Source organism: Carassius gibelio, chromosome B1 (genome assembly GCF_023724105.1).
Source record: "Carassius gibelio isolate Cgi1373 ecotype wild population from Czech Republic chromosome B1, carGib1.2-hapl.c, whole genome shotgun sequence".
NCBI lineage: Eukaryota > Metazoa > Chordata > Actinopteri > Cypriniformes > Cyprinidae > Carassius > Carassius gibelio.
This window is the reverse complement of record NC_068396.1, coordinates 18,006,117-18,033,925: the sequence shown is the minus strand read 5'-3', so window position 1 is coordinate 18,033,925 and position 27,809 is coordinate 18,006,117. Positions and strand designations below refer to the sequence as shown.

General features: G+C 37.6%; 1 protein-coding gene across 5 annotated transcripts in view; it reads left to right on the top strand.

Annotated features, from left to right (window-relative positions):
* Positions 1-27,809, top strand: part of LOC127949647 (radixin) — a 233,372-nt gene that overhangs the window by 142,439 nt on the left and 63,124 nt on the right. For all 5 annotated transcript variants that reach the window (XR_008152403.1, XM_052547087.1, XM_052547089.1 and 2 more), the window contains 6 exons: positions 14,781-14,932; positions 23,289-23,372; positions 23,531-23,677; positions 24,977-25,073; positions 26,518-26,681; positions 27,376-27,506. Coding sequence is in view for 4 of the 5 variants with exons in the window: in XM_052547087.1 (XP_052403047.1) it covers positions 14,781-14,932; positions 23,289-23,372; positions 23,531-23,677; positions 24,977-25,073; positions 26,518-26,681; positions 27,376-27,506 (775 nt within the window). In the remaining variant the exon portion in view is untranslated. The remainder of the gene's footprint in view (positions 1-14,780; positions 14,933-23,288; positions 23,373-23,530; positions 23,678-24,976; positions 25,074-26,517; positions 26,682-27,375; positions 27,507-27,809) is intronic.

Sequence of the window (27,809 nt, the reverse complement as noted above, 5' to 3'; positions counted from 1 at the left end):
CAGTACTATGATACGGTCTAAATCTTGACTGGAAATCCTCACATATACTATTTTTCTCTAAGAAGGAATATAATTGTGAGGAGACCACCTTCTCTAGTATCTTGGACAGTATTTGCAGAGGGTTTCTCTATTTGTTTGTCTTGTGAGTATTTGCAGCACGTGTGCTGTCAAACTGATGAAGATGTTTTCCTAATTTGCTGGTGCTTTTTCTATTTGACTGCATTTTGTGAAGTTGCAGTGCGTTGAGCTCTCTCGGCCACCGTGCTTCACCCCTATTTTGAAATCTTCACCCCACAGGTACGTGCGCAACCATGGCAATGACGATCGCGGAAACAAGCGAAGATGACACCTAGCATATTCAAACAAAAGCCAACATGGATAAGTTGTGTGAAACAACACAAAATCAAGTTACTCACTTATCAAAAAGAAACAAAGAAACCTCAGCGTCTGATTCGAGCCCTTCCCAATCCTTGAGTTTCTCTCCACCACTGGCAAGCTGCCCCGATATTTACGTGGGTCCTGCCTCTTGCCTGATTGTAAACCCTCTTTTTTATCTGCCATCTCTCGCAATCTGTAGTCGATCTGCTAATATGCTAATTTTGAACAAAAGCGTCTGCTAAATGTAATGTAAAATGCGTCCTGTGCACTCAAATTGAGTGCCCTTCTTCTTGCTATCAGGACAAGACACGCCCCTTATAGCTGATTGGCTACAAGTGTGTTTTGGGCCTCGCTCAGACACTGCGGTCAAAAGTGTGTTTTCAAAAATCATTTAGTACACATTTAAGGAGAGGCGGGCCGGGTCGCTTCTACTTAGACCAGTGGTTCCCAACCTTTTTCAACTCGCGGCCCACACAACCACACACATGTTTGCGCGGCCCACTTCAAAAAAATTAACTGACCACGCTATTGTTAGGTTATTAACTTAGTACTCAAAAGAAAGATTGTTAACTGTATGTATTGAATGAACTAGGGCTGTGCGATATGAAAAAATTTATTCTTTGATCAATTTTGCGATTCTGACACACACAGATGCTTTTACAGTCATAAATGCATTCAGGATTAATTTGAAACATTTTCCAAAAGAAAACCAATTAGAGCTTTATCAAAAAGTTGTTACGTCTCTAGAATAGACATAAGTCAAAATTATCACTATAGTAAAGATGTAACAAAATGTATAGACTTGTGGCAAAAAAAATCCACTTTTTTTTCTTTTTTGCCATGCATTGTTCATAGAGCTGTGCCTCAGGTGTTTGCAGTGTGTATACAGTATGTGTATGCGGTCAGCAGCAAGAGCGCATAAATATAACGCAAAAGCACATTAAAATAATGCACAAGTGCGAATCTTTCTGTTCGCACATAGATTCCCTTTGCTCTATACACGCTGCTCTGCGCGGAGAGAGTGTGCGCACTTAAAATGTGTCTCCTCTCACTTAAACTGCGTCCTGTGCACTCAGAATTCTCTCTATGCTCATGTGTTAGATATTAATTATTTTCGCACGTTTTTATTTCTAGCCTTTTACCGCGTGCAGTGCAGTGAATGCTCTGATCCGTTATCATGGGCTCAGAAAAAAGGCGCATCACAGACAGTGTGTGAACCTGCAGTCTGTTCTGTTCTCGCTAGGCGCAATGCATTCTTATTGGATCAGATAGCATACTATGGGAGGTCAGGGCCACGGAAAATCGTGCTATAAAGCGATTTAGAAATCGCGCACGCTCAAATCGTGATTTTATGATGATTTATTTTAATCGCACAGTCCTAGAATGGGCTGGAAATGAACAGAAAATAATTAAAAAATAAATAAAAATAACCTGTGGACCACAGGTTGAAAACCACTGACTTAGACTAATGTACATAGCAGAAACTCAGATTAATCCTCTGTTTACCAATAGAGCCTTTCATTGAGACACTGAGGGGGACGTATCTGGTTACTATGAATCTGGGGGGGGGGGTCATGTCCCCCCGTCCCTAGTGCCATCTGCGCGCCTGATCTTGGTCTCATCAGACCATAGGACATGATTTCATTAATCCATGTCTTTAGTCGTCTTGTCTCCAGCAAACTGTTTGCGGGCTTTCATGTACATCATCCTTAGAAGAGGCTTCATTCTGTGATGACAGCCATGCAGACCAATTTGATGCAGTCTGAGCTAGGGCTGAACGATATATCATTATCGTATCTATATCTAGATATGAACTTTCAAGATATTAAAGGCAGGGTAGGTAAAAAATATATAAAACACTTTTTTTCCAAATTTGTTTAAACTTTATTTATATATCAATACATAATTAAAATGTAAGTACTCTGAAAAAGAAAGTATAAAAATCGAGTGTCTGTAGACCTCTCACGACTGTTTTAAAGACAGCTCATTATTTCCATTCACTCCACCCCCTCCCTTCTGGGCTCCTTCCAAAGCCACGCTATAGCTATCATCTTGAGCTAAGCCCATAGATTATTTATCGTCTCTACTACGGCTTGCTAAGTAATGTTATGTTAGCTATATTATGCAGCTACGTGTGCTAATGACACATGCTTCATGAAAAAATAAACAAAAAAATATGTATGATCAAAATACAAAAATAAAGATTTACCTGTCCAGCAGAAATAAAGCCATCAAGGAGTCACTTTTCAGCCCCTTGAGTTCCCTCAGTTCTTGCATCGCATTTTGCTTGCTGTTTCTCTACAATTGTTTTGGTATTCCTAGGATCTGAGCCTCTTGAATTCCTCAAATCAAACGTACGCGCACAAGTGGGCAGGTCATGTGTGGCAAAAGTGTGGTTGCCATGGTTGCGAGAGAGTGACAGTCGCCTAAGCCAATACTATGTTTCGTCCCGAATGGAAATAATGAGCTGTGTTTAATACATATTAAACGGTCTAGAGTCACTCGATTTTTATACTCTTTTTATCAGAGTACTTACATTTTAATTATGCATTGATATATATAGAAAGTTTAAACTAATTTGGAAGAAAGTTGTTTATAAATTTTTTACCTAACCTGCCTTTAATATCTAAAAAAGCAACGATATAGACGATATAGATTTCCCCTCCCCGCGCTCGCCCTGCATACAACTCTGGCAGTCACAACAAACATCAGTTTTACGAGTGCCCTTGACTGCAGCGCTAAAGCCAGCGCACACGAGAGGGGGGGCGGCGTTTCCATGGTGACGCGCCATTGCTTGTCACGTGACACACTGCTGCAGCAGCAGCAGCGCTGAATGAATGATGATCTGCTTTTATATAATTTTTCCTTTTTTATTCAGAATATTCACGAATGTGTTAGTTATGGCATGATATATCTGACATTCCGATTGTCAAATACATGCAAGTGGAAGTATATTGTTGTTTAAACACCTTTATAACGATCGCGTTAGTTGAGCTGTAGTATGCGATGGGCGCCGCCGTTTGTGCCGCAGATGCAGTTCAGAGAATCGGATCTGTTGGATTTACAACACGTGAATTCATCCACTTCTCCCGAAATACTTAACAGTAAGTGGCTGGTGAACTGGGAATAGAATATGACACTGAAGTTACTTACACAATGTGTATCTGATATGAATAAAACGTCTCGAATTATAATGGAAAGGATTATTATTACCTCTTCCATAGACATCAGTGTGTATTTTATAAACTCTAAATGTATTGTTTTTTAGTATTTTGGTGAATTTATTTGTTTGAAAACTAAAATAAACAGTATGTGGTTGAAAACACTGAAAAGTTGCGACCTCTTCGTCTGGTGCGAATGATTTCAATGTAAAGACGCGTTTACGCGCGTCTGGAGGTCTCGCTGCGCAGTAGACGAGTTATGAGTTATGAAAAGGACCATTGCAAGCTGAGAGCGACCGGCTTTTGTGGTGGAAATTGGCAGTAATACCCCTTCACCTTGCGCAGCTGTACCTGAGTGTCCCTGGGACATCAGTGCGGTCGAATCGTGTCTTCTCAACAGCTGGAAATATAGTGAATAAAAAACGCTCTGCTCGGGACCCCGAAAATGTTGATCGACTTGTTTTCCTGTCCAATGAATTTGTAATGGCCTTATTTTGCGCCTTTTTGCGCATTACAATATGCTTACATAGTGTCGGTTACGTTCAATAAAAACAATTACATGGCCTGTTCTCAAGTCCATTTAAAGTTAAATTTTTTTGAACAGTTTTTTTTTTAATTTATTGAATTATTATTAAAAATAATCTTGGAGATTTTTTAATTGCCTAAATCATAAATGAAGCCTGCAGTGATGTTTTTCTTTTGTTATGGCAGCCGTCCCCTCTGCATATATATTTTTTCGAGAATGTTGCACTCCTGATGCCGTTTGTTATTCTTCACGAAACTTCATGCCAATAAATAAGAAATATTGCTGACTTGTGCGTTTCCAGCGCTCTCTTTACGTTCGTCCGTTATTTGACGTTGAAAAAGGAAAACTTTTTCTCTGGCTGCCCCCCCAGCCCCACCCCCTGTTCCAACGTCTATGCACACTGTACAGAGACAGCGGATGAATTAGAAAGAAAGAAAATGAGTGTGGGAGATAATGCGGCCGGTGGCAGTGCAGAATATGACTTGGTGCCAAAACATAAATCATCTTCCATAATTTGGAATTATTTTGGATTCAGAAAAGACCATGTAAAACAGAGTTACGTGTTGTGCAGGTCGTGCTTAGCAAAAGAACACGTAGTCATATCGTATCGATATCGAGATATCTGGCATGAAAATCGAGATATGAAATTTTGTCCATATCGTTCAGCCCTAGTCTGAGCACTGACAGGCCTGATCCCCACCCCCACCCCCACCCCTTCAGCCTCTGCAGCAAAGCTGGCAGCACTCATACATCTATTTCCCAACCTCAACCTCTGAATATGACGCTAAGCATGTGCACTCAACTTCTGTGGTCAACCATGGCGAGGCCTGTTCTGAGTGGAACCTGTCCAGTTAAACTGCAGTATGGTCTTGGCCACTGTGCTGAAGCTCAGTTTCGGGGTCTTGACAATCTTCTTATAGCCTAAGCCATCTTTATGTAGAGCAACAATTCTTTGCCATGAGGTGCCGCGTTGAACTTCCAATGACCAGTATGAGAGAGTGAAAGTGATAGCACCAAATTTAACACACCTGCTCCCCATTCAAACCTGAGACCTTGTAAAATGGAGAGAAAATGGCTAATTGGGCCCAATTTGGACATTTTCACTTAGGGATGTACTCACTTTTGTGGCCAGTGCTTTAGACATTAATGGCTATGTGTTGAGTTATTCTGAGGGGACAGCAAATTTACACTGTTATACAAGCTGTACACTCACTACTTTACATTGTAGCAATGTGTCATTTCTTCAGTGTTGTCACGTGAAGATATAATAAAATATTTACAAAAATGTGAGGGGTGTACTCACTTCTGTGAGATACTGTATATTTAATCAAGTTTGTTTTATTGGGGTAAATGATTTACAAGCATTTCACATATTTCTATGCACACTAATAATATTAAACTACTGTCGCTACACTACAGTTATGCACATTTATTGCATTTATTTTGAATAAAACTGAAAAAGGCTTAGAAGAATCCTTATAATGTGGCTCCTTCTAGTAAATATAATATCACAGCCTTCATCTTCCAGTTGAAATGGCTGATCGTTTAGAATTTGATTTTGGCAGGGGCCATTTGAATACAATGAATTATATTTACACTGAGTGAAAATAGCATATTTTAGTAATAGATTCTATTTACACTATTTATTTAATGAGTATTTTCTTACAGTAATATTAGTTTGATGCTGTTCGTACTAGGGCTGGGTAAAAAAAAAAACTATTTTTCGATTAATCGTTTTTTAAAATGTGGTCAATTCAAAATCGATTCTCAAAGGCAATGAATCGATTTTTTTCCATATTTATTTCCGCAGACATTGAACATATGACTAGCTTTAATCTAATTACAAATCTTCTCCACTAGATGTCACCCTCTTATGTGCCTTGTGCAATGTTACCCACAAACCTGTCATTCATTCATTCAGTGCTTAAAGCTGCAGTAGGGAACTTTTGACGCTCTAGCGGTTAAGAAACAGAACTGCTTGCGTCTTGCGGAAGAACATTGTAGCCGGAGCTACTTCTCTCTGTTTATATCTATAAAGAATCACAAAGGTACTGGGTTACTCCGCCGCGGTACCCCCGAAGCAATCTAAAATAGTCTGAATATAAACACTTATTATAGGTGTACCCTAGTGATTCAGGACAAGCTAAAAACATGGTTTGGAAAATGGATTCATGGTGTACTCGCTTATTATGTTCATTTTTCTACATTTTGAACACAAACAAAGTTATGGACCGCAACTCTGATTGGTTGTTTTTTACCGGGAGCACATGACTTTCTGCAAATGGCAATAGGACCACTGGGAGGAGCCAGAGGAGCTTGATTTTTTTTTTTTCACAGATTATCTGTCTCATATTCTACTGTTAGGACATAATGACAGGTTTAATAAATATGTAAAAAATATTTTTTTACAAAAGTTCCCTACAGCACCTTTAAAGCAGTGGTTCTCAACCCACGGCCCGTCACAAATTCAAATGTGGCCCACCATATGCTGAACACACACACACACACACACACAACTTTTTGCAACTCACTTGAAGAAGTTCAAGCAAATGGAAACACCATATACTACGCAGCAACCATCCGTAATTGAAGAAATGTGGCAAAACATATCTGGAGAGAACCTCATATTATTAAATTCGAAAGTGCTTTCCATATTTAGATCAACATAGGCTACATTTGTGAACGCACATTTTCTGCAATGTCGCGCGTCAAGTCATGCTCCCGTGTGCGTCTTACAGACTGCATCTTAAAGCATCTCATACTTTCCGCATCCGCGAGTCTGCTATGGACCGCTAGGTAGGCGTGATGTAAACATCACCATCGGAGAGTGTGTGCCGAGGCTCTGAGCAGACGACCGCGTGGACAGGTGCGTGTGGTCAGTAGTCTTCAAAAGCACAATTGCACATGTTCAGGCAGTGTGGAGAAGCCCATTGAAAATCGAACCTGTGCAATCCCTCAATAAAGAATATAAAGACAGCGATGTGCAATGATTCTGGGCAATTGTTTGTTAACATGTTTGCTGCAGAGCGGATATCAGCGTGCGCTTTCGGAAGTATAAATGGAAGAAATCCACGTCAGCGCTGGCTGTACGTCCGGATTGCGCATGCGGAAAGTTTAACACAGGCTTTACAATCGCAACTTCATTGTGCTGTTACTACATCGAGCCGCATTTCACAAAATTGTTCAGCTCCCGACAGAATCAGGTGTAGTAGAATTATTTATTTATTTCAATTAATCTAATCGATTAGATATCGTAATAGGCTATAATATTATAAATCAGGTTGGTTTGTATTGGTGACGTAATGTGCGTGCGGCCCGCAAGACTTGCACTTGGACCATAATGCAGCCCGGAGGGAACCACTGGCTTAAAGGGTTTCAGGTGCTTTGTCGACATTGATGCCACCTTCGGATAAAAAGTCAGAGGTAGGAAGCATTTTAGATTTCGTAAGCAAGACGACGACGATAGTGTTGTGGACAAGAACAAAGCATTTTTTATCTTGCATCAAACTTATTTATTTAACATAATTGTATGCATTTGAAAATTAGAGATGGGTTCTGTTTTAATGTACCCAAGTGTACCTAAAATAAAAGTTTAATATACAGGTTTGTGGCTCTTAATTTCTTTTTATTCATTACTCAATTGTAAACTTATGTTCACTGTTCTTTTCTATACATATAGTATTTGTATTAAATCTATATTCATTGACTTGAATTGAGAATCGAGTAGAAGTCCAATCTGACTTCATTTCGATTCGGGCTTCAGTTATATCATTTTACACGGGCTCGGGCTTGTGCGGTAAATGAGCGGTCATGTAATGTGTTTCGATTAGCACGAGAAAGATGCGAAAATGTATGCTGAGTAGTTGAAAAGGAGGCTTGCCTCTGACGATTACGTTTTGGTAGCACCAGCAACTAAAGAAAGCAAAGTCTGAGGTTTGGAAAAGTTTTGACCTTGTTTATTACGAGAATCCTCGAATAATGAGCCAGAGGGTTATATTGCTGGACGCACCATCAGTGAGCGTAGGAACGTGCTGAAGCCATCTACAGTGGATTCAATCATTTTCCTCAACAAAAACACGTAGGCCTTGCCTTACATAATCTTGGTGAGTAAATGTTTTTCAAATAGTAACTAAATATGAATTGAGTTTTAAATGCATAATGTAGACAGAGTAGGCTATATAAGCTTATGTTGGCATTATTATTTGATAATGTCAGCTGCTATGGCGAAGCGAATCTGGCAGAGCCTTTATCTTAATGAATTACGTTATTGCCAAATACCCATCTTAATTTAGAATTTATCTTAATATTTTTTTTTTTAAAAAGACTTGTTTTTATTGGTGCGTTGGCCTATTTATATGCTAAATGATCCTATACCTAGGGCTATTTATAGAGTGCTGAGATATTACGATGTGTTAAGTGTTAAGTCAATGTAAAGACGCATTTACGCGTGTCTGGAGGTCTCGCGGCGCGGTAGACGTGAATTTCGCCTCATTAGCGCATCTAGTTACAGGGGATTCTGAGTTATGAAAAGGACCATTGCAAGCCCGGTAATACCCCCATCACTATAGGAGTGTGCCCATCTTCTTGTAGTTTTCCCTTAAGTACTTCTGACCAAAACAAACATCCTTATTACCTTTTAGCATACTTCTTGTGGTTTTGAGACCATTGTACCAATTGCCCTGAGACAATCCAAATGATACCAAACATGATTGTGTATATCACTTGCATTCATGTATACTGTGTGCATTGTCTGTATCTCAGAAGATCAAAGTGTCTGAGGTTCTGTAAATCTCACAGGATTGACTTCAAAGACTGACATCTTATCAAGTGTATTATTTTTAAATACTTAAGGGAATGCTTAGCCAAGTCAAAAAAAAAAAAAAAAAAATCAGGCAACTGAGGGATGTGCCATTCACATCAAGAACACCAATTGTTTTAATTCCTTTCTTAATCAAGATTTGTATATATCCGGGAGAACATGGTTGTTCGTAGTCACATAAATCGACTCTGTTATTCCTCTGAATTTTAACCCCTTAACTGTTACTCACATTTTTGAAGATAGACTTTAATGTGCATGATACAATCCTAAATTTTTATAATTCAAGACTGAAAACATTTTGTGACATGATTTTGATGTACCATTTTCATGGTAATGCAATGTTTGAATTTAACTATTATGCGTTGTTGGGGATGTTTTCGTCCACAAGGGGGTAAAGTTGAGTCTTATTTTGGCAACAACTTTCTCTGTGTTTCAGCTAATGGAATGATTTTTGGTGACATTTTATTTTGACACATATTTTGGGAAAATGCTATGAAAATTTTCAAAAACTTAACAATACACTGTGGGCAAATTCACTACCCTTTCGTTATGTTCGTGGATGAAAACATCCACTAAATTAAACTGCTGTAAAAATGTATCAGATAAATATTCTTTTCTAATTTTTTTTTGGCATAAATCTATTAAACAACCTCAGTCCTGATTAAAACTACCAAATGTTTAAAAAAAATCCAAGAGTTTAACTCTTTAATTACCAAGTTCATAAATGATGTCTCTGATTTGGAAAAAAAAAAAAACACACAAAATGAGATATTTCAATAATAAAAGTGATTGTGGACTGGATATTTTCTTTACCTTTTATCACAGTCTTGGGCATGTCATAGATTAGAAACAAGATTGGCTTTGATGCATTGGTAGTTGTAGTAAGTTCGTTGGAGGAAAGGAAGAGGACAAGGGGTCGGATGGACTGCTGACAAGTTTTAATAAATGAAAAGTAATATTTACAAACACCAATGGTGACTTTTATTCTCACACTAGCACACACTATCGCCAAACGCTTCCAGGTAACTCCTTTCGGTTCCAGTCAGCAGTCCGTCTCTCTCTCGACTGCTTCTGTCTTCCCTGGCATTTTATACTCTTTCCACGCCAGTTACTGAAACAAGAAACAGGTGTTGATCGTTTCCGCCCAAACCACTCACTTACCGTTCGTCTCCTGATTCGTTGCCTGATTCGTCGCCCAGTTACTATTGGATTCTTCTATTACCCCCATGTCGAGCATTGCGCTTAATTCAGCCTGAATTACCTTTTTCTTGTGCTCAGGTAAGCGATACGGCCAGCTGTGAATTACCACACCCGGCTCCGTCTCGATATGGTGCTGAATCAGGTTTGTATGTCCCAGTAGGGTTGAAAAGACGTCTGCAAATTCTGCCTGTAATTTCGTTAGATCAGTGAGTTGGGACAGTGGTCTCCCCCTGGGGCCAGGGCGAGGGATTGTGGTTTGACATTCGCCTCTGGTCCAAGATCATCCTCCCCGCCAATCACCGTTGCCAACATCACTGATTCTGCCTCATTCCATTTTTTTAGGGGGTTGAGATGCTAGATCTGACGTGCCCCGTTCTTATCGGACGGTATTACCTCATAATCGAGATCACCAACTTGTCGTGCGACCTCAAATGGTTCCTGCCACTTAGCCATTACAGCGAATAACAAGGGCTCTAGCCACTTATCCCAATTCTTGGCGTCTTCTTGAATGAATTTACGGATCATGGATTTAAGCGTGCATCGGTCTGTGGGTGATAGACGCTAGTTCGAATCGATTTAATGCCCAATAACCCATCGATGGAGTGGAACTGTTGAAAAGCATGTTTTATGTCTCATCCTGAGACTGCTCCAGAGGAAAGTAATCATTCTCCGAGAGAAGCAAGATTACACAGTGGCACTGGACCCACTTGGCTGTTTTCTTAGGAAGCCGTGCGATGAACAGCTCCATCACCACGAGGTCGATAAGGTGTTCCACATCACTTCCCTCGGCCAGTAGCCACTTGCGGCAGGAGTCCCGGAGCTGCTGGGCCATCACGAAGTGCCGACTGGATTGCCCCAGGTCCAGGGAACGGAACTGCTGGCGATGCTGCTATGGGGTCCGTCTCTCTATCGACTGCTCCTGTCTCTCTTGGCATTTTATACTCTCTCCACGCCAATTACTGAAACAAGAAACAGGTGTTGATCGTTTCCGCCCAAACCACTCACTCACCGTTCGTCGTCGTCCCCCCCCCCCCCCCCCCCCCCCAGATTTTTGTGCAGTATTCGATTATAATGCTTTCTGCCTCATTTGTTGTTGGTGGCTGTTTTTGCACAATTGACTTCCATTATAATGACACTTTTTGATTGCAAAGCCATGACACCAAATAATCATGCATTCTTGATTGTTTGTGGTTTTCCCTTTTGGGAAGAGATAAAATTTGTTATTTTTACAGTTGATCACTAGGTGGGACCATTAACTCTTTAGATATGTTTGTGCAAAAAAAGGCTTAGTTTCTGGCTTGTATATGGAGTTATATGGGGTATAACAGCAAATTATAGTGTTTGTTTGTGTGATTCTTGATTGTTGGTGGTTTTCCCTGTTGGGAAGAGGTAACATTTGTTGCCCAAGACTGTTATTAAAAGTTAGGAAAAAAAATCCAGCCAAAACTACTTTTATATTGAAAATAAGTAATTTTGTTTGTTTGTTTTTCCCCCAACAAATTAGTGACATTTATGAACTTGGCAATTAAAGAGTTAAAATCTTTTGGAAAAAAACATTTGGAAGTTTTGATCAGGACTGAGGTTGATTAATAGATTTATGCAAAAAAAAAAAATTGAAAAAAAAAAATATTTATCTGTTACATTTTTACAGCAGTTTAATTGAGTGGATGTTTTCATCCCGAACATAACGAAAGGGTAGTGAATTTGAACAATGCATAAGGGTTAAAATGGGTTTCAAAGGATGAATTTTGATATTTTATGTTTTCAAGTGATATATAATTTCTGATGATTTCTAAAGTGTGATAGAGAAAAAGGCATGTGTTTGCTGTTAGTTGTGGTGAAAACATTTTGTGAGAGAAAACGTGTTGCAATAATGACGAGATCACTGCATTCACGCGATAAACAGACTCTGTCTACTCAATGCTCATCACTGCAGCCTTTCATGTGATGGGAAAAGATCGAAAAAATTATTATATAATCAACAAATCCACCATTCGTTAATCTCGACAGCTGTAATAGTAAATAAATATGTGTATATATATATATATATATATATATATATATATATATATATATATATATATATATACATATCATTATGAGGAAAAAAAACATATATAAGTCGCACTGGACTGTAAGTCGCATGTATTTAGAACCAAGAGAAAACATTACCGTCTACAGCTGTAAGACGGCGCTCTATGCTGCTCAATGCTAGACTACAGGAGCACTGAGAAGCATAGAGCACCTTCTGGCGGTAATGTTAATGGTAATTTTTCTCTTGGTTCATTTCTCTTGTTTCATTTAACATTAATTTTGATAAGTCGCACCTGACTGTAAGTCGCAGGACCAGCCAAACTACGAAAAAAGTGTGACTTATAGTCCGGAAAATACGGTAGATTAGATTTTTTTACTTCTATTTTGAATTTAATGTACTCTGCCTTTGCATGGTCTGCAAAATGTGAGAAGTCACACCAAGGCAAAAAGCAGTAACTTTCACATCATCAGTATTTGGTTGATGTTCACCATTTACAAAATTGTTATAGTAACATCTGTATAAAATCAATTGATCATGGGCTGTCTCAAATAGGCTATTGCATTTAGTAATGTGACTCTATTAAGTTTTTTTTTTTTTTTTTTGGTCATAACAAGCAGACTTAAAGTGAAACATGAGTGGATATTCTGGATACCAATTCATTTGCTATGCTCAGCAACATAAAAGAATGCTAGACATAGCATAATAATTTTTATTGGTTTGTAAGAAATAGCCTAACCTATAGTCAAAATTCAGCGAACTGAAAGGCATATAGGAGCCACATTTTTGTTGATGTTTTCCTGGTTTAAGTAGCAGTGTAATTGCTCCAACCTCCAGTTAATACAGTAATGCTTGACTGTCTAGTGTCTTTCTGATAATGGTTAAAGGCTTCTTAGTTGCTTTTTAGAGAATACTTTAAAGTAGGGATGTAAATGATTAATTGATGATCGATTAATTGTCGATAAGAGATGCAATCGATTAAAGCTGTCGATGGCCAGTCAACCAATTTAAAGTTGGGCTGCGTGCGGCTCATGCACACTCAACATGTGTGAGCGGCTGAGTGAAGGTGACAGTATATAAACGCATCATTCATTCATTCACAATGTACAAATTAGCCTTTTAATGTGATTTAAACTTTTAAAGTACATTAAAATAGAAACAACACAAGTTCTTCAGCATGGAAAGCAACAGAAATGTAGTAACTTAAGTCATTTAATCAGATAATTGTTTTATATCGTGCGCTCTGCAGGGCTGTGGGACACAGGACAGATAGGCTATTCATTCCTACAACTTGTTAATTAATTCCAACGACTTATTAATTTGTGGCAATCTGATTGATGACAACGCACATGTCTCAGCTGTTTCGATCACGCCAGAGCCTGGTGTACACGTATTCCAGCAATCCAAACTTACATCGCAGTCTGTTCATTATCAAAATAAAATATTCAACGTAACATTTAAAAGGTTACACTAGTCAGTTTAAATAGATCGTACAATACCGGTACTGACATTTTTGAACCGTGAAGAGCATGATATTTTCCGTCTATATGCGTGTGAAGTACAAGCCCTAGTTTACATTATAAATAATAGTTTACCATTAAAATACATTGCGAATATGGAAACATTTGGATTTGTACCTAATGAGACATGAGCAATAACCTCCAAATAAATCTAGCTAGGAGAGAGAGAGCGTGCACAAAAGAGAAAAAGAGGGAGAGAGAGAGAGCAAGCGAGCCCTGGCCGCACGCTCACCGTTTTCAAACAACATGAGTAGGGCTGGGACAACGCGTCGAGGTCATCGATGACGTAGACGCAAAAAATACATCCACGAAAATATGCGCATCGATTCGTCGACCAGTTTTTATTTCTCTAAAAAACATTTGCAAAACGTTTACCTTATGTGCGCTGAATATACGCGATGGCCGGATCAACATTCTGTCCAACGTTATATAACCAATCCAGGGGTTTTTCTGCATTGATCTTTTTTTTAAGCGGCTGTCAAAGTCTTATTTGATCGGTGAATGATGTAGAATAGAATGACTGCTGCGCCTGACAGGGCGCGTACGAGAGAGAGCCCCGGCTGTGCGCGCACTCACAGTCTTCAAACAACACGAGCGCTTCTTGCTCTCTCTCTCTCCCTTGTGCATATTAATCAAAATCATTAAACACGATAGAAAAAGGGCTAAACACCAAAGTTTCAGGCACGCTCGTGCACTCACCGTCTTCAAACTACACGAGCGCTGTCTTGCGCTCTCTCTCTCTCGCGCTCTCTCTCTCTCTAAACATGAGCGCTGTCTTGCTGTCTCTCCCTTGCGCATATTAATCAATTGAAACGATGGTGTCAATGTTTAAATCATTTAAAATGAGAATGTAAGTGTGCTCACCCCATTTTTGTTTGTAATAAAAAATTAGATTAGATTTCGTATCGCTATATACATCGCAGAAAAATAAAGTATTGCAATGTCATTTTTTCCCAATATCGTGCAGCCCTACTCCAGAGTAGGTTTGAGGTTATTGAACTGATGCTGTGACAACAATTACGAGTTTCGTGGAATGCAACAATCCAGGATTGTGTTAATTTGTCAGTTCTAGATGATTAAATCTCAAAAGAAGGAAACGGGCCCAGATTAAATATGGCATAATTAAACTGTTTGTACTGTCTAGGTGAAGGAAGCCATTTTGAATGATGAGATTTACTGCCCTCCGGAGACAGCAGTCCTACTGGCATCTTACTCTGTTCAGGCCAAGTACGCTGACTACAACAGAGACATCCACAAGCCTGGTTACCTCACCAATGACAGGCTGCTACCACAGAGGTAAGCCTGTCTTCTTAACACAGTAATACACAAGTTGGGTTCCACCCATCCCCCACCCCCCATGCTTCAGTACTCAGGAAAGTGCGTCATTGCATGCTATAATTAAATGTGCCTGAGCCTTGGCAAGCCTTTAATAACCTCTTGTTGAATCACCTTGCAAAGCACTGTGTTTTACAGACAGTTGAAACAGTGGAATATGATACAGATTGGTTGAGATACTTGACTTATTCATTATTGAGGTTGACTAGTTTCTGCAGACTTTTTTTCTAATATTCAGAAAAAAATCAAGAATGCTTATAAAGAGGCTTCTCAGAGATGCTTTGCATGCTCTTAGGCCATGTGTCAACCAAAGTTTTTTTAGCAGCTGAACATGCAGTGAAAATTCAGACAATATCAATCAAGTATTATAATATTAAAGGCTCAATACAGAGCAACACAAATCGCTTATGCACATCCCGTGCACAGAATGATGCACACGATGTGACTGATTTAAAGCAACATTGAGTCACAGTGTTTAGCTCTTCACAGTGAAAGGTTCATAGCATAAATGGAAGCGATATTGATGCGTAGTGTATTAAATCTAAGCAATTTTATTGAGCCTAGATAACTAGATAACAGTTTTAAATTTCAGTTACTCTGCGTGTGAAGAACAATTCATAGACTTTTCTACTCCTGTGTTGTGAACAGACATCCAGTAGCAAGTAACATGGTTGAAAAACAGCGATAAACTTCAGCAAGATAAAGTCCCTTTATGCAAAACCATAGATTTTAATCTACAAATCAAGTAAAACAGTAGGAACATTGAATGATCTTGGAGAATGTTTTACCATGCTGACTGTCGTAACTGAATGTGACCGAGATTTGAATGCTGAATGGAGAATTACTGACAGCTGTGGCAAAAAGAATAGTTTGCGTGAACTTTAATTTAACTGCTTAAATATCTGCACGAAAACTGTATGGTGCTTTATATTGTTTTGTGCCTTTTGTGGGGCTTAACTATAACACAGAGTAGCATGCACAATATTGAATCAGGGATTAAGGGATACACTGATTGTATACTCAGTACATTAGGTGGCCAAACAGAGTATGCATTCTACCGTTGGTATGCTTTCTACCATTGCCTCTGCCGCAGCAGCAAAGTGCATTTGCAGCTTTTGACCGTTTTGTAATTGTTGCATGTTTTATCAATTATTTCCATTATTTTAGTAAAACGTGAGGCACCGAATAATTTTGCTTCCATTATTTAAGCCAAACTAAAACAAGCAATGAATAAATTAAACCTGGCCACGATTTAGCTAAATTGTTGAAACTGAAAAGAATCGACAAATTAATAAAACGTCCTCGCATTTAAACTCAAGTTCTCTCATTATAATCAACAAAGTGCACAATATGTAAAAAAAGAGCTTCATTAATATACAACCTCTGTGATTTTAAAGGGAGCCTTCTTTACTTGCTTTCATACAATTTAAGTAAAAAATAAAAATGCAGCTGCATTTAAATGCAGGAGTGTATTCTATTCCTTAAAATATTAGAGTGCAAGATTGATTATGCTGAGTGCGATGCACAACATTTATTCTTATTTGTCTACATATTTTTTATTCATTACAACCTCCGTGATTTTAAAGGGAGCCTTCTTTACTTGCTTTAATACAATTTAAGTTAAAAAAAATGCAGCTGCATTTAAATGCAGGAGTGTATTCTATTACTTAAAATATTCGAGTGCAAGATTGATTATGCTGAGTGCGATGCACAACATTTATTCTTATTTGTCTACATATTTTTTATTCATTACAAATCTTTTTGGGTTTTATTTTATATCATTGCATGTAAAAATAATTAACTCTGTAATGCATACGCAAAATGTGAAACTGCAATCTTATTTGTAGTCTGTAGCATTTTATAATTATTTGTACAATAATATTGAACTTAACCTGCTTTTTATCTTTATTAGTTCATTTAAAACGGATTTATTAAAACAATCAAAATCAACGAATTGGAGCAGCAGCAGCCATTAGATCATTTTAAAATGTCAAATAGCCTTTTATTAAGTTGGCTTGAGAAAGCCAACTTACTGAAATCCTATTTAAACTTATTATTATGTTGGCTTGGCAACAAGCCAACATACTGTTATGCTATTTAAACTTATTATGTTGGCTTGGCAACAAGCCAACATACTGTTATGCTATTTAAACTTATTATTTTTATTATGTTGGCTTGGCAACAAGCCAACATACTGTTATGCTATTTAAACTTATTTTTATTTTTATTATTATTATTCTTCTGAGACAGAATTACAAACGTATCTCCTCCTAGGGCTTTTAAGCCACAAGCCCCAAACTCGGCAGACACCTGTGGGATAGAGCGGTGCAGGTTGCTATATCTTTTCAGAGTGTTTTTTTTTTAATTAATTTTTAAATGTAAAAATTCATTAAAGCTGCAAGCAGCGATGAACGGGCCCTCGCACACGGGTTCACCGGCAGCGAGTGGCTATAGTAAATAGGTGAACGGTGAGAAACATGCATTTAAACTCATAAATATAAGTGGAATATATCAAAGTTTAGGTGGTGCTCTCATTATAATGGACTATTGGCCTTCAGATGTGTTCAGCGCAGGACTCTTATCGAACATGTGAAGTTTGGGGAAGATCGAACAAATTCTGCCTGAGTTACAACAACTTATCTTGCTGTGGTGAGACATCAAAATTTGTCATGACGCCATGGACATGCCCTTTAACAAAAACTCAAGATCTCCACAAGTTAACATTGCACAGGCCTTTAGATTAGACTGACTACAAAAAATATATTAATCTCAAAAAAATTCTAGGAGTAGTTTGTCACAGCATACATGTCACTTCCTGTTGCCAGCAGGTGGCGCTATGGCTGTAACTGAATATGGGCATGTAGATCTGTTAAGGGCAGAACTCTTATCTAACATGTGAAGTTTGGGATCTTCGCAATTTTACTTCGCAAAGGCCTTTAGATTACACTAACCAAGTTTAGTGTTGATCTGAATAAATCTCTAGGAGGAGTTCGTTAAAGTACAACCCCTGAAAATGGCAAAAACAACACCAATTTTGCAGAGAAAATTCAAAATAACTGACTTCCTGTTGGGATTCGGATTTCGTACCAAGAGATTTTTTCGTAGATATTGGTGTGTTACATGTGTGTACTGATTTTCAAACATGTACGTGAAACATAGCTTGAGGCACACTCGGTTGAAAGTGTATACGCACTCCGTTGAAAGTGTATAGGTGGCGCTATCGAGCCTTTTTGCCACACCCGATGGAATATTGGCCTTCAGATCTGTTCAAGCCAGGACCCTTATCACACATCTGAAGTTTGGGCAAGATCTGACATTTTATGCCTGAGTTATAACATTTTTTATTCCCATGGCGAGACATCGAACTTTGTCATGGCGCCATTGACACGCCCCTTAACGAAAACTCAAGATCTTCACAATTTAACATCGTACAGGCCTTTAGATTAGACTGACCACAAAAAAGACATTGATGTCATAACATTTCTAGGAGTAGTACTTCGCAGTGTAAAATATGTCACTTCCTGTTGCCAATAGGTGGCGCTATGACTGTAACTGAATATGGGCATGTAAATATGTTCAGGCCAGGAGTCTTATTAAACATGTGAATTATTGAGCACATTGGACATTGTATGTCTGAGTAATAGCACCTTCATTTTTCATGGCGAATCATCGAAATTTGTCAGGCCGCCATGGACACGCCCTTTAACGAAACCTCAATTCCTTCGCAATTTAACATCGCAAAGGGCTTTAGATTATACTGACCAAGTTTGGTGTTGATCTGAATAAATCTCTAGGAGGAGTTCGTTAAAGTACAACCCCTGAAAATGACAAAAACAACACAAATTTAGCAGGGAAAATTAAAAATAACCGACTTCCTGTTCGGATTCGGATTTCGTACCAAGAGACTTTTTTGTAGCTATTGGTGTGTTACATATGTTTACCGATTTTCGTACATGTACGTGACATGTAGCTCGAGGCGCACTCCATTGAAAATGTATAGGTGGCGCTATCGAGCCATTTTGCCACACCCGATGGAATATTGGCCTCCAGATGTGTGCAGGTCAGTACTCTTATCACACATGTGCAGTTTGGGGAAGATCGGACATTTTATGCCTGAGTTATAACATCTTTTATTCCCATGGCGAGACATCGAAATTTGTCCCGGCGTCATGGATACGCCCTTTAACGAAAACTCAAGATCTTCACAATTTAACATCGCAAAGGCCTTTAGATTAGACTGACCAGAAAAAAACATTGATGTCATAAAATGTCTAGGAGCAGTTCTTCGCAGCTTAAAATATGACACTTCCTGTTGCCAATAGGAGGCGCTATGACAATAACTGAATATGGGCATGTCAATCTATTCAGTTCCAGAGTCATATCAACCATGTGAAGTGTGGGGCAGATTGGACTTTGTATGTCTGAGATATAGCAACTTCATTTTTCATGGTGATTCATCGAAATTCGCCAGGCCGCCACTGACACGCCCTTCGACGAAAACTCAAAATCTTCGCAATTTAACATCGCAAACGCCTTTAGATTTAACTGACCAAGTTTGGTGTTGATCTGAATATATCTCTAGGAGTAGTTTGTTAAAGTACAACCCCTGAAAATGGCAAAAACAACGCCAATTTTGCAGAGAAAATTCAAAATAACGGACTTCCTGATGGGATTCGGATTTCGTAGCATAGGACTTTTTTGTAGGTATTGGTGTGTTACATGTGTGTACCGATTTTTGTACATGTACGTGAAAAATAGCTCGAGGCGCACTCTATTGAATGTGCATATGCACTCCGTTGAAAGTTTTGTAGCAGAAATGAGTCGAACCAGACAAATTAAAGAGTCTATCAGAGCTGTGTGCATTGAAACTCCTCAGGAAGTCATAAATCAGTTCTAGTGCCACAAGAACCAAGCAAGATAACCAACCAACCAACTTGTTCACACAACAGCTTTCAACATTAACACCAATAGAACAATTATTGACAATTTTAATTCGAAGAAGAGATTGTCAAATTTATTGTTCGTGATTGAAATGTAACGCTGGACATCACATGTAAACCCAGGAGATCAAGTTAAATACTTGCATTGACTTCCCCCCCACTCAGCAGAACCAGACTGAAATTCCTAAGGGGGAAGGGCTTTAAACCTTTGTCTTCAAAGGAAAGTCCCTTTGCCAGAGAATGGCAAAGAAACTGCTTTTTGTACATTATATATGGACCAGAATGAACTCAAAAAGACTTATAAATGAATCGTTCCATTGCTTAACTCCATATTCATTTATGTGTAACCCACACATTTGACTATCATGTATAATCACTTATTGTGTATGTCTTTTGATAACTATAGGATACATAGTCATGTCTAGTATTGATATAATCGAATTTTCTTGCTTGATATTGTCCTGACAATCATTTATTTGTAAAATATATCATAATCATGTTATAGGAATCATGTCCAAAATTAGACCCTGTGAGGCAAGAACCACATGCTTGGTAAGATAAACAAATGATTTATGATACCCCAGAGCCAAGACCATATCTGATTGGTCAAGGCAACATTTGAGGGGTGGCCAACAAGGAAGTTTAAATACTTTGGACACCATGGAATTTTGCTTTTAGTCTGCTTTTAGTCCCTTGCTGCTGCTATTAGCCATGTCTGTTTCTAGTCTCTAGCTATGCTTCTGCTAGCTTGTAGCTTCTAGCCATGCGGTTTAGTCGTCACTGTTTGAGCGCGGTTCCTGCGTGCTTCGGCCTGCCTGATATAATTTTAGTCACATTGAGGAACTCAATGCAAGGGCTTATTACGTGATTGATGGTTGTTCATGTCTATGCAATTTAACGTATTGCTGTAAACTTGGAATTCCATATTTCCATTCTCTTGTCAACTCACCTCAACATGCCTTTTGCAATCATTTAACCTGCCATGGGCAATGCTTGAGCAAAACTGTCATTGTTTTACATCTATAAGACGGGTACACTTTCGTGTAGTCTGCCGTAAAATGTGTCTTATAATTTTTTTTATTTATTTATTTATTTATTTTTTGTGGCACTTTCCCTCTGCCATGGTGCTCCTGTTTCTAGATAGACATAACTGATTAATCTTGTTCTGGAGAAGAGATAAAAGCCCGCCCACACTGACAATTGATTGGTTGATTTGCAGAAACAGGCCAATCAGGATGATCTCTGTCTGACATGCGCTTCGCACACACGCACATTAGCACACACACGCAAGGTCTCTCGCTCCCTCTCCCTCTCTGCCGTGCGCGCGCTACACGGTTTGAAACACAGTATCTGTTTCGCATGCGCGCCTTTTCTCGCTCGGTCTAGATTCCGGGAGATCTTAACTAATTTGCGGGTCTCAGGGAGCCGCTTTCAATATGCGGGAGACTCCCGGAACTTCCGGGAGACTTGGGATGTCTGCATTAGTATTTCCACCCCAAAGAATGATGTTCGGTCAGTTATTTATATCTTTTGCTGTAGTGTGTCAGTAGAAAATATCAGTTTACATTTCCAAACATTCATTTTTCCAGTGGGATGGGGAACAAAAACCCACCATAAAGTCTCGAGATATGTTTTTAAAAAGTTGAACTTACGTTAACTTTACATGGCTTTCTAAACATGCGGCTCTCTTGTGCAAGACGCGAGTCCAATGTTATTCCTCTAGAAAATGTATGAAATATGCATTTTGTGTAAAATGGCTTGGTTTCAGTTTTGATGTAAATAAGATCTTCTCCACATTGATGTTCTCTTTTTTTTTTTCTAGTGGCTTCAACTGAATAGACCAGGCCTGGTTCTATAGGGATTCTTGAGGAAAAATGAAAGCACCCTCAGATAAAATTATTAATATTGTATTCATTTTCACCATCAATAAACAATAAACTTTGATCTATCATGCTCTTAATAAAACAAAACCATCATTATAACCACTGAAGCTGTCTACACTTCGAAATGAATCCCTTACATTGTATCTGCGCTTTGATGTTTTTGATGAGAGAATTTGCAGAATCAGCGAACGCACACACATTCAAGCTGATGAGTTTCAGTTTTTCGACTCATCTGCGCCTCTGATTAGCTGTTGCATTCCTAAGCTGCGTGATTGGTTATAATGCTCAACACCATAAAAGCGCCTAAAATTAACACTTTCTATTCATTTATAGTTTGTTAGCAACAGACGTAATTGATTTAATTTGTTTATGCAGGAGCATTTTTTGTCCAATTTAGTGCCAATTTTGCTTAGAGAGGCAAAGCAGTTCTGCTGTGACTTTGTTTGGAACTATTTACGTTGGAAAATAGAACAAAAAAAGGCAGTAGCCTATTGTGTCTGTAAGTTACTTATAACTCTTTGCTTATTTAAACGCAGTATAAAATCACCATTACTGTATTTTCTGTATATAAGGCGCACTTAAAAGCCTTTAATTTTCTCAAAAAACGACTTATAATCATATAATCATTATAATTATATATGGATCAAGGCGCTCTGTCAAAATGTTGACATTGCCTTTAGCACAGCTCCATCTACTGGATGCATAACACAAACCCAGTCAAACGTTTGACTGCAGTATCTTCTATTCTATGCACCTTATAATCTGGTGTGCCCTATATATGAAAACAGTCCTAAAATAGGTAATTCCATGAAGGAAAACCAGCACTCTTTGTGTGATATTGCTAAACTATATGGTATATAAAAATAAAAAAATAAAAAATCGTTCAAGCAATTTTTTGAGACCCACACCATTTACAAACCAAAATGTTACAGTAACAGTCAGTGTGAAACCCGTTCCTTTGCGCCACGAGGCGGTAGTTTCGTAAATAAAATAAAAAAAATTAACACGGACTGACTTGCAGTTAACGCAGCAGCATTTTGGTTATCCACCTACTGTATCTCAGTTTTGGCTCCAATACTACTTCTAGAATTTTTTTTATATCCACTGTAAGTGTGAGTGTAGTACAGAGGTGGAAACGATGAGGAAAGGTTTCATAACATAACATAAATAAATACATCCAGTTTAGATGCAAATACAAATTGTTCAGTATTGCAAGGTTTTATTGTTTAATTTTTGTAAAGCTCTTTATATTAATTTGTGGATCAGAATCCACTTATCTGGAAGCATGACACAAATCTAACCCCATACAATGAAACCAATGCAAACAGACTTTCCCCTTCCTTCAGGAATTTCAGGTCATCATTTTTAGGTCTCCGGAGTTCGTGTAATATAATTTTGCACAAAAATTATGATTATTTAGAACATTTTCTGACCCCCTACAGTGACACCAGACTGATTCATCATGTGTTGTGTGTTGTGAATATTATTATGTAGAGTTTTAGAGCAACATAAACTGACTAAAGAACAGTGGGAGGACAGAATACAGTCATGGCATGAGGAACACAGGGGTATGCTAAGGTAAGGCTGACACACAAACACATGCACATTCACACACACATAGATTATAATTCAAGAGCAGACTTGGGGCAATGGTGTCTTCAGTCTCCAACTACACTGTGAACTTCACAATACTTAAAAGAAGTATTTCTATTCCTAGCATGATTGTATGTTTACAGAGAGGATTCTATGATGGAGTATCTGAAGATTGCTCAGGATCTGGAGATGTATGGAGTGAATTACTTTGAGATCAAAAATAAGAAGGGAACGGAGCTCTGGCTGGGAGTGGATGCTCTTGGTCTCAACATTTATGAACATGAAGACAAGTAAGTCTTATACTGAAATGTCTCACATTTCATGTATAAACATTATATATAAACTACTTTAACTGTACTAAGGTTTGGGGTCTGTAAGATTATTATTTTTTTTTTTTAAATGTTCTTGAAATAATGTTTTTTTCTTATCATCAAAGCGAAGAACAAGATAAAAGCGGTAATACTGTCAAGTATTTTTCCAATTTTTATTTTTTTATTTTTATGAATATAGTTTAAAATGTGTGATTTACTATTGTGAGGCAAAACTAAATTTTCAGCTGATTTCTTGCTCATTAAACATTTCTTATAGTTATCAATGTTAAAAACAGATGCTGCTTCTTATCTCTATGGAATTCATGATTCATTTTATTCAGGGTTTCTTTAATGCTTTAAAAGAATAGCATTTAATAGTAGTATACTTTTTTGCAACAATATAAGAAGTATATACTGTCACTTTTGATAAGTTTTATTTCTCAATTTTTTAATGGTTTAATAAATGAAACCTGAGCTTTATTTATTGTTTGTTTGTTTGCTTGCTTGTTTGTTTGAGTTATAGTTTAAATCATCATTTCTATGGCCATGTTATGGTTTAGGATGTTAGCATAGTAAATGGAGTTTCAGAAACGTTTGATTGCTAAGTCCAGTACATTTTTGGAAGTATTTATTAAAGGGGTAATTCATTTAAAATGTGTAATTGTCATTATTTACTCATCCTCATTTTGTTACAAACCTATAATATACTAAATAATAGATTAATGAATCCTCATAGGTTTCTCCCTTCACTGAAAGTTCAGACAAACAAAAGCTTGAAAGATCTAAAAAGGTTATAAATGTAGGCTTTTATTTACATCCAAGCAATAACTGAACACAATGCATGACATATGGTAAATACATTAGCTTGTGAGTATTTTTTGTATTATTAGAGTTAACCTTTCCCTCCTGCTTCAGCACCGATCCATTCCCTACCTTATAGGGCAAACATTAGAACAGGGTGAATCACAACGTGGTTTTTTTTGGCCTTTTGCCCCTGGGTAAAGAGAAATATAGCCTTGATTCCTGTTTACAGTGTGGATCATTTCATAAATGGATTATGTAGTTGTGGGCTCATAGTGCCCCTGCCCAGGTCAGTGCATGTCAGTTAACTCCACAAAAATTACTTGGGTCAGCTAATTTTATTGTCTTTAAGGCAGATGGACTAAGTGTTTTCCTTTGCTGCCCACTGGTGGCTGTTTTTGACATTATTTTTTTTATAATATTAAAAAAATGTTCATACATTTTTAAACTTCATATCTCTTGTTGTTTTTCTTTAAGGCTCACACCAAAGATTGGGTTCCCATGGAGTGAGATCCGAAACATTTCTTTCAACGATAAGAAGTTTGTCATCAAGCCCATCGATAAAAAAGCACCCGTAAATATTTTGATTATTATTTATGATTATTCTGTCAGTTTGAACTACAGAAGTTAAGCACAATTTGGACCATGTTTACATGCACATCATTTTGTAGTAAGGTCCATATTCTGGTTAAGCCTTATTTGTTTATGTAATGTTTGCAAACAAAAAGCTACAATAATGCCTTAACCAAAAAGTTGGAAATTGGTATGAGTCATGTTTGTTGGATGTCCTGACAAATCTTCTAATATGACTGAGCAGCCAATCAAAACTCAGTCTCTAAGAATGTCAAATCTAAATGGCAAACTATTAGGATTATTGACGCATTCGTAAATTGTGTGAAAACTAGTAAAAAATTTGTGTAGGAGTCAGTCCTCGAAATCGTTGCCCTTTGTGTCCTTAAGAAATAATCAAATACAGATTTAATATAACATTTCATGTCAGTCCTGTTACACTCATAAAAAAAAAAACCTTGTAAAATAATGTATATTCCATTGACATCGCTTCTAGGAGGTTACATCATCTCTCAACCAGGATTCCAACACTTAAAACACAAGCATGTTATATATATATATATATATATATATATATATATATATATATATATATATATATATATATATATATATATATATATATATATATATATATATATATATTAGGGATGCACAGATTCATAATCATAATTAAATTAACGTAAAACCTCTAATCTTTCACATGAAATGAGAGTTTAATAAAAAAAAAAAAACAAGACGCTCTACATTAATAGGTGACAGCCGATGCGAGTGTGGGAACTAATGTCCCCAGCAGTACTGAAAAGTCTTTCACTGGGCACAGAGGCGGATTTTTGCCATTTTTGCCAGCAGTGGAATTTGCTGCTGGTTTGTTTTCCACCACTGAAGAGGATCCTCTCTCAGAGGAATCAAAGGTACACCGAAAAAAACTTTTATCTCCACGTCAGCACCCGATGTGACTGGCTGGCTCTGTATTGCTACGGTATAAATCGTCCCAGCCGCTCAAGATTCCTGAACAGTTTAGTTTAGAGCGAACTGTCGGGCCATGTTCCTCCTCATATAAAGACCTTCACGCAATCAACGGCCGTGTGCCGTCGACCAGCGTAGCGCAAGCCTAGGGTTCGGTTCGGTGAAAAAAAACCTAAGGTTCGGCCGAAACCCGTCAAAAAGCCTAGTATTCGGCCGAATACGAATCCTGGATTCGGTGCATCCCTATATAATATATATATATATATATATTTTTAATCCATTAATTTAACATACAATATGATAAATGTGTTGGAGTTGCCCATTATGACTAAAAAGTAATTTGTGGGCATGAACTTTTCAAAACTTTTATACATTTGGAGAACAATTATCAGTCAATCAGTGTGATCAGTCATATCAATCATAGCATGCAGAGGTCAAATATGAACATGTTCACTGCATCTTTTTCATTGTGATGGCAGGACTTTGTGTTCTATGCACCACGACTGCGAATCAACAAGCGCATTCTGGCTCTATGTATGGGCAACCATGAGCTGTACATGAGGAGGAGGAAGCCTGACACCATTGAGGTGCAGCAGATGAAGGCTCAGGCCAGAGAAGAAAAACACCAGAAACAGATAGAGAGGTGACAATGAACACTTTACATGTCATAATTTACATCAACTTTTTCTTTGCATTTTTATCTTTTATTTTTTAATTTATACATTGTTTACTTCGTATAAGTAATTATTAAAAATGTGTATGATGGTTGTTACCAAATGGAAGCTTTAAGGTCTCCCTGTGGTTTTCTGCCTAAAAAATGGTTTTGAGATGGTCATGAATATCAGTATTGTATTTTTACTGTTTTAAAAAATAGAATTATTACTAAATTGTTACTATCATTAAATATGATTACCGAATTTTTTTTAAATTATGATTAATCACGGTTTATACAAGTTATGGACTATTCATTTGTACCTACTGGAGCTTGCTGATTAAAATGTTTCAGATGTTTAACTTGATGACAGATGAAGATGTCCTTAAATTAATTATTGCACAAAAAGTTGGATGAACTTACATTTCTGAAAGTTGCACTGGTTCCTATGCCTATGTGTTTTGTTATTAAAGGGATAGTTCACTTAAAAGATCATGGTATAACAGATATTCACATAGAAAACATTAAATTTAAATTGTAATAATATTTCCTAATATTACTATTACTGCAGCCTTAGTGATCTGCAGTATTGTTTTTCTTCTAGAAAGTGATAACTCTAGTCATCAGACAAAGTAATTTAAGTTTTCCTGCATAAATCATATTTGCTGTATTCTCCTGTCTCCAGAGCTCAGCTTGAGAATGAGAAGAAGAAACGAGAACATGCAGAAAAGGAGAAGGAGAGAATAGAGCGAGAAAAGGATGAGTTAATGGAGAGACTTAGACAGATTGAGGAACAGACGATAAAAGCACAGAAAGGTACAAACATATCTGGACTTCACTGTGCAAGTTGATCCCTCCCTCTAATGCCAGGAAGTAGAACACTTTACATCACTAGTTCTCAAATGGTTTTACTTCAGGACTTTTACACAATACCAAAAATGTTATTGCACAATAATAAGCCAAGGTTGTTGGGTTTTTTTTTCACACTGCATGGACTTGACTAAATGAGAAAATAAAATAAAAAATTACAGGAAAATTGTATAAATGCATATTGAGCATTTTACAGGGTGATTTCAAAAAATTTAATTTGCAAACCTAAAAAGTGGAACAAACATGTTA